The 8,409-nt window shown below is 44.4% G+C and overlaps 1 protein-coding gene across 1 annotated transcript in view; it reads right to left on the bottom strand.

Annotated features, from left to right (window-relative positions):
* Window positions 1-316: 316 nt before the first annotated feature.
* Window positions 317-8,409, bottom strand: part of KLHL40 (kelch like family member 40) — a 29,260-nt gene continuing 21,167 nt past the window's right edge. The window contains exons 5-6 of the mRNA XM_089689026.1: window positions 7,123-7,269; window positions 317-5,278 (exon numbers count right to left, since the gene is read on the bottom strand). Coding sequence (XP_089545152.1) covers window positions 5,167-5,278; window positions 7,123-7,269 — 259 coding nt within the window. The 3' untranslated portion in view covers window positions 317-5,166. The remainder of the gene's footprint in view (window positions 5,279-7,122; window positions 7,270-8,409) is intronic.

The raw sequence follows: 8,409 nt of genomic DNA, 5'->3' as shown, positions 1-8,409 counted from the left end.
GTAATGACATCCCAACACTTGAGGGTCCCAGAATAATCACATCCCAACACTTGAGGGTCCCAGAATAATCACATCCCAACACTTGAGGGTCCCAGAATAATCACATCCCAACACTTGAGGGTCCCAGAATAATCACATCCCAACACTTAGGGGTTCCAGAATAATCGCATCCCAACACTTGAGGGTCCCAGTACGATAACAACCTAACACTAAGGGTTGTCCCAGTCTACGGTATGTTTGCGTTTATTTCGCATTTCTCTCCCTCACTCCTAGTGTTTAACTACTAAATAATGGAATTGCACTTCTAAAAATCAGATGTTTTTCCAAAACAAGTTTTAATTTTATTAGCAGAAACATTGACAAAATTCTACAGTCACCCATCCCCCCTACATATGATTCCATCGTGTTAGAAAAAAAAAATATGTATTTAGTAGACATGTCATCGGATTATTTCTTCCAGTAAACGAAGATGAGCCAAGCTACGTCCATTGTACACCATACACAGAAATCTAATGGTCACAGTGCAGCTTCATTGCACCATTTGGCAAAGTCCTCTTGTTGTACGATGATTGTAGAGCCGGACCTTCATACTGCTGAAAATCGGGATCTTCCTTAAATTGAGATCAGGCACCTGGACACTTCCTCTATCACCCTTCAAAATAAAGTTCTCAAGACATAATGACCATGGCGTACCCCGAAAACACAGCACTCCTTACCATCAGTGCCGCCAATCTAGGAGTCCTCTTCACCTGGAGGAGTGAGACTTTCATTTTCTGGGCCTATAATTATTTATATCACAGCAGCACATCTGGATTGTACGCTGTGTTAGCACTTCCACCTGGCAGTACTGAGGTCATTGGTTCAAATCCCAACCAAGGCACCACCTGTCTGGAGTTTGCATGTTCTCCCTGTGCCTGCGTGGGTTTTCTCCAGGTACTCCAATTTTCTCCCACACTCCAAAGACATGCTGTTAGGTAAATTGGCCCTAGTATGTGTATGAATGTAAGTTAGGGACCTTAGACTGTACGCTCCTTGTAGGGAAGGGACTGATGTGGATGTTCAATATATATGTAAAGTGCTGTGTAAATGGACGGCGCTATACAAGCTCCTGTAATAAGTAAATAAATGGCTAAGTAGACCATTCACTCCATCTCTCTGCCTTCTCTCTCATTTCCTCAGCCAGCTGCCACTTGCACTGTCAGCCTGATGTGGAGTGTCAGCTGGTGTGCAGGAGATGAATGAGATTGGGATGCGATTATTCTGGGACCCCCAAGTGTGCAGGAGATGAATGAGATTGGGATGTGATTATTCTGGGACCCCCAAGTGTGCAGGAGATGAATGAGATTGGTATGCGATTATTCCGGGACCCCCAAGTGTGCAGATGAATGAGATTAGTATGCGATTATTCCGGGACTCCCAAGTGTGCAGGAGATGAATGAGATTGGGACGCGATTATTCTGGGACCCCCAAGTGTGCAGGAGATGAATGAGATTGGGACGCGATTATTCTGGGACCCCCAAGTGTGCAGGAGATGAATGAGATTGGGATGTCATTATTCTGGGACCCCCAAGTGTGCAGGAGATGAATGAGATTGGGACGCGATTATTCTGGGACCCCCAAGTGTGCAGGAGATGAATGAGATTGGGATGTCATTATTCTGGGACCCCCAAGTGTGCAGGAGATGAATGAGATTGGGACGCGATTATTCTGGGACCCCCAAGTGTGCAGGAGATGAATGAGATTGGGATGCGATTATTCTGGGACCCCCAAGTGTGCAGGAGAGGAATGAGATTGGGACGCGATTATTCTGGGACCCCCAAGTGTGCAGGATACGAATGAGATTGGGACGCGATTATTCTGGGACCCCCAAGTGTGCAGGATACGAATGAGATTGGGACGCGATTATTCCGGGACCCCCAAGTGTGCAGGAGATGAATGAGATTGGGACGCGATTATTACGGGACCCCCAAGTGTGCAGGAGATGAATGAGATTTTAGCTAAATGGTTAGTACTTCCGCCTGGCAGTACTCGGGTCGTTGGTTCAAATCCCAGCCACGGCACCACCTGCCTGGAGTTTGCGTGTTCTCCCTGTGCCTGTGTGGGTTTCCTCCGGGTACTCCGGTTTCCTCCCACACTCCACCGACATGCTGGTAGGTAAATTGGATCCTGTCTAAATTGTCCCTAGTATGTGTATGTATGAATGTGAGTTAGGGACCTTAGATTGTACGCTCCTCGGGGGCGGGGACTGATGTGAATGTACAATATATATGTAAAGCGCTGCGTAAATGGACGGCGCTATATAAGTACCTGAAATAAATAAATATATATGATATTACAGGCACAAAGTCTGTCTTTTGTTCGATCAATATTTTTATGGATTATAAAGGGGAATTTATTGAGAGAGATGTTTTCTAAATGTTTTGTGATGTTTCTAGCTATACAGGGGCGGACTGACCATTTGGAAACTTGGGCACTGCCCGAGGGCCCGGGGTCAGTAAGGGGCCCCATGAGATGCCCCTGGTACCTTTTCATAGGCTTTTTTGAGTTTGGGCAAGGACACAGGGGCCCCATGATCCCAAATTGCCCAGGGGCCCCATGAGTTGTCAGTCCGCCCCTGTAGCTATAGACATGTTAAAGTGGAACTACAGCCAAAAAAAACCCAATATGGCCCCCTGCTGCTGCTCTTAAGCAAACTCCACCTCTTTTTTTACAATAATTAAGTAATACTCCCTAATCTGCGATCGCTCAATTCCTGGTGTCCCGCTCCTCTGATGTTAATTGCTGGAAGTTGGGTGGTGGGCACCTCTGGCAGGGACCACATCTCCTGGTGCACGGGGACCTTGTAGTGATTACAATGCATGGGTGAAGATGTCAATGACATGGGGTGCTACAAGACCCACAGTCCCGTAATAGTCCAGTCCCGCTTACTCCAAGCAATGGAACGAGGGTGGGCTGCCATCATCACGTACGATGCAAGACCAGCGGTGGCAAGAAAAGACCGGCCAGAGTCCAGAAAGCAGAGCAGTTCCAGTAGGCCATAACCAGACTTGGTGGGGCAGAAGATCATGGGACCATGAATTAGGATGAATGTAGGTGGGTGACGGAACCTTTATTTAAATTTAAAAAAAAAAAAAACAGGTAGAAATTGCTAAAGAGAAGGGGTGCGGGGGAGGGGAGTATTGATTTTATTTTTACTTTTTTTTTATTATTGTTTTGTCACCATAGTTGTGTATTAAAGCCATCCCCAGCCTTGCCATTTTTTCCCCCTCCTGTTTTGAGACTGATTACTCTCAATTCCCTGTAAACCTGCATCTCCACAATATACACCTTCGAAGCAAGTCTCAGCTTTCTAGAGCCCACCTACTGTCTGAACGACTTCAATCCTCAATCCCCTCACCTCTTGACCGTTAATGTCCTTGGGCCACCCCTCACAGCTATTAGCTTTTTCTGCCATCAATTATTTTTGCTTTTTATTATGTGTGGGCATGATCTTTAGGGTGTCAATTACTGTACTGCTATTCCTAAGCACTGTGAAAGAACCCATACCCTAGCATTCCTTTAGTTGTGTATGCTCCTCTCTGATGTACACTGGCTGGTGCAAACTTTAGTTCTGCAATCTGCTGATCAGTTCCTTGATTACACTCTAGTAAACTGTAATCAAGCAACTGACCAGCAGATTTTACAGTTAGGCTCCATGTACATTGCAGCTGATAAACTCACGTTTAGGAGCTTTTCTGCTTTTTTTTCAGCAGCCCCTGAACTCTCCCTAATGTTTTCCTATGTGTCCATGTACACATTGTCGTTTACAGTCATTTACAGACAGTTGAGTTTACAGTCGTTTTTTTGAACGCACCAAACTTGCATTCAAGAGTAGATTTTATCAGCGTGCCAAACGCTTGTAAATGCAGCTAACCGTGTTTATAAGTGTTTGGAATTTTTTTTTAACTCTTCATTTTCCAGATGCTGTCTAGAGCCTTTTTTTCATCATGAAAAATGCACGCAAAGAGCTTTTCCGGTACACCATATTTTGAGGTTTTGCATGAAAGAAAATATGTTAGACACCGCTGCAATAATTTCTGCACAGAAATGAGCCGGAACATCCAAACACCACAAAAAAAAAAAGACAGCTAATCGCAACAAATACTGCTCTCTCTATTTCTCTCAAAATGTCTGAAATAGTTAAATTTTTTTACTATTTTTCAGTGCATTCTGGGCATTTGGGAAGGTCTCCTGAGGTTATCTTAAAAAAACGCGCATAAACGTGGCTAAACAGATGTTTTTTTTAACCTACGTTTTCCAGCAGTCATTTTCCATCGTTCAGAAGTGTTTTCCAAATGTCCCGTGTACATGGAGCCTTAAAGTCTGAAGCACCCAGCATCCAGCAGAGAGGAACATGCACATCTAAAGGGATGCCAGAGATGTGTTCTTCAATATTACGCATCTAAAGGGATGCCAGAGATGTGTTCTTCAATATTACGCATCTAAAGGGATGCCAGAGATGTGTTCTTCAATATTACGCATCTAAAGGGATGCCAGAGATGTGTTCTTCAATATTACGCATCTAAAGGGATGCCAGAGATGTGTTCTTCAATATTACGCAAGGGCTTGTGAAAGACGATCCAAGGCAAGGTACTATCATGTTTACAGGAGCCTGCCTGCCAGCCCCTCCCACCAACCTCAGCCATACAAAGGCTTAGCAGAAAGGCCCAGTGGTCTCCAAAAGAGGTTTGTTTTTTTTTTTTTTTTTTTAAACAAAGTGATCTAAGTAAAAAATTGTAATTGCATGTTGAGCAAAACTAGGGGCAAGGGAAGGTATTACATCCGTACATCGCACTTCAGCTCTGCTTTAGTTTTCCTTCCAGCACAAACACCTTAGTAACAGGCACACAGCAAGCCTTCAAGTCCCACCAATGCGGTGGACATTGGACTGTAAGCTCCTCAGTGTCCTTTGTACATCGCTGTGGAATATGTTGGCATTATGACTGTAAATGAGTAAAATGAAGAAATCCAAATAATTCAGTAAACGTTCTGAGCCCTTCTCACTCATTCCGAGGTCAGGTTCAGACTTGGCCACGTAACATCCCGAGTTCAGTTCTTTCCTTTTTAATTTTTTTCCCCCCAGTTTTCCACAACGTATCCCGTCCAGCCCTTGGTGCCGGAGTCCCGTTACATTTTTGTGAGCCGCATTATATTGAAGCGTGCAGGGATGAAAGTCGCTCCAGAAGCATAACGGATCTCGCGGAGCATTCCGTCCCACGTCTGCTCATCTTCATTATACCTGGAAGGGCAACATACAGAAAACATTTCAATTCATTTTTTTTTTCTATGGCTGAACTGGATGGACTTTTGTCTTTTTTCAGCCAGACTAACTATGTAACTACTGTATGTAACCTGTGCTGGGGGTCATTATTGTGTATACTGATCCAACTGACACCAATGCTGGAGGTTATTAATGTGTCCACCGACTCCAATGCTGGGGGTTATTAATGTGTCCACCGTCTCCAATGCTGGGGGTTATTAATGTGTTCACTGACTCCAATGCTGGGGGTTATTAATGTGTCCACCGACTCCAATGCTGGGGGTTATTAATGTGTCCACTGTCTCCAATGCTGGAGGTTATTAATGTGTTCACTGACTCCAATGATGTGGGTTATTAATGTGTCCACTGACTCCAATGATGTGGGTTATTAATGTGTCCACCATCTCCAATGCTGGAGGTTATTAATGTGTTCACTGACTCCAATGATGGGGGTTATTAATGTGTCCACCATCTCCAGTGCTGGGGGTTATTAATGTGTCCACCGTCTCCAATGCTGGGGGTTATTAATGTGTCCACCGTCTCCAATGCTGGAGGTTATTAATGTGTTCACTGACTCCAATGATGGGGGTTATTAATGTGTCCACCATCTCCAATGCTGGGGGTTATTAATGTGTCCACCGTCTCCAATGCTGGAGGTTATTAATGTGTTCACTGACTCCAATGCTGGAGGTTATTAATGTGTTCACCGTCTCCAATGCTGGAGGTTATTAATGTGTTCACTGACTCCAATGATGGGGGTTATTAATGTGTCCACCATCTCCAATGCTGGGGGTTATTAATGTGTCCACTGTCTCCAATGCTGGAGGTTATTAATGTGTTCACTGACTCCAATGATGGGGGTTATTAATGTGTCCACCATCTCCAATGCTGGGGGTTATTAATGTGTCCACTGTCTCCAATGCTGGAGGTTATTAATGTGTTCACTGACTCCAATGCTGGGGGTTTTTAATGTGTCCACCGTCTCCAATGCTGGGGGTTATTAATGTGTCCACCGTCTCCAATGCTGGAGGTTATTAATGTGTTCACTGACTCCAATGCTGGAGGTTATTAATGTGTTCACCGTCTCCAATGCTGGAGGTTATTAATGTGTTCACTGACTCCAAAGCTGGGGGTTATTGTGTCCACTGACTCCGATGCTGGGGGTTATTAATGTGTTCACTGACTCCAATGCTGGGGATTATTAATGTGTTCACTGACTCCAATGCTGGGGGTTATTAATGTATCCATTGACTCCAATGCTGGGGGTAATTAATGTGTTCACTGACTCCAATGCTGGGAGGTAATAATGTGTCCACCGTCTCCAATGCTGGGAGGTAACAACGTGTCCACTGACTCCAATGCTGGGGGTTATTAATCTGAAGAATATATTTTAAAAAAATATTTAAAAAAAATATTTTTCATATATTTTGTAAAACGTATTTCCAAATGCAGTATATATATATATATATATACACACACTGCATGTTGAAATGTGTTTTTTATATTTTACAAAATGTAACTATGTGGACATCTGCAATCCAAAGGCTGATAGAGGGGAAGCACAGCGCTCTGTGTAAGTATTCTCTTGAGCTTCTCTAGTGTTCGCGTGAAATTAAAATGGATTTAAAGTGTATGTAAAAAACAAAAAGTTTTTGATAAAGTGACGAAGGATAAAATCCCCTGTTAGGATTTCACTGCTATCCAGGGATCCATTGGTAAGATTTTTGCTCACTTCCTTTCACTAGACAGACCCTATGGAAATAAGCGTTTGGGTTTTAGAGGATGTGGATGGAGAAGACGCACCACCAGGTTTTTTTCCTCACCTCCAGATGTCGTTCAGTTCTGTCGGCACCAATTCTTCAGTCTCGTTCTCCACTGTGGCAAATCCTCCGATAGCGAATAGCGTTCCATCCATGCTGATGAGGCTGAGGGAACTGCGCTCCTGGGGGAACTCCTTGAAATCTGCCCACCTAAGGAACCAGAGAGGGTCAGCAACAGACGACTCTTAAATATTTAGCAGATTTGATTGTGTGTGACTAGACAGTGTGCGTGTATATCCACCAATCAGCTTAAAGGTTATGACCACCCACCTAATATTGAGTAGGTCCCCATTTTGCAGCCCAAACAGCCCTGACCCATCGAGGCATGGACTCCACTAGACCTCTGAAGGCATGTTGTGGTATCTGCCACCAAGCTGTAAGTAGCAGATCCTTTAAGTCCTGTAAGTTGGGAGGTGGGGCCTCTGTGGATTGAACTTGTTTTTCCAGCACATCCCACAGATGCTCAATTGGATTGAGATCTAGAGAACTTGGAGGCCGAGTCAACACCTCAAACTCATTGTTGTGTTCCTCAAACCATTCTTGAACCATTTTGCAGTGTGGCAGGGCACATTGTCCTGCTGAGAAAGGCCACTGCCACCAGGGAATACTGTTTCCATGACGGAGTATACTTGGTCACCAACAATATGTAGGTAGGTGGTACGTATCAAGTAACATCCACATAAATGGCAGGAGCCAAGGTTTCCCAACAGAACATTGCCCAAAGCATCAGAATGCCTCCGCCGGCTTGCCTCATACTGCATCCTGGTGCCATCTGTTCCTGAGGTAAGTGACACACACCTTCCCAGCCATCCACATGATGGAAAAGAAAACGTCATTCACCAGACCAGGTCACCTTCCATTGTTCCGTGGTCCAGTTTTGATGCTCACATGCCCATTGTAGGTGCTTTTGGCTGTGGACATGGGTCAGCATGGACACCTTGACCGGTCTGCGGCTACACAGCCCCCATACACAACAAACTGCCATGAACATTTTTTCAGCTTTCAACACATCAACCTCATGGACAACATGTTCACTTGCTGCCTAATATATTCCACCCACTTTCAGATGATTCACTTTACCTGTCAGTTATCCTATGTTATGGCTGATCATATATTTATATATATACTTTATTACCAAAAGTATTGTCCCCGCCCTCCCAATCATGTGATTCAGGTGTTACAATCCCCTCCCAATCATGTGATTCAGGTGTTCCAATCCCCTCCATGGACACAGGTGTATACAATCAAGCCCCTAGGCATGCAGACTGCTTCTACAAACATTGGTGAAAG

The sequence above is a fragment of the Staurois parvus genome, unplaced genomic scaffold (assembly GCF_062004578.1).
Source record: "Staurois parvus isolate SC_StPar_1 unplaced genomic scaffold, SC_StPar_1.0 ptg000467l, whole genome shotgun sequence".
In the NCBI taxonomy this organism is placed as follows: domain Eukaryota; kingdom Metazoa; phylum Chordata; class Amphibia; order Anura; family Ranidae; genus Staurois; species Staurois parvus.
This window is presented reverse-complemented; position numbering and strand designations above follow the sequence as displayed.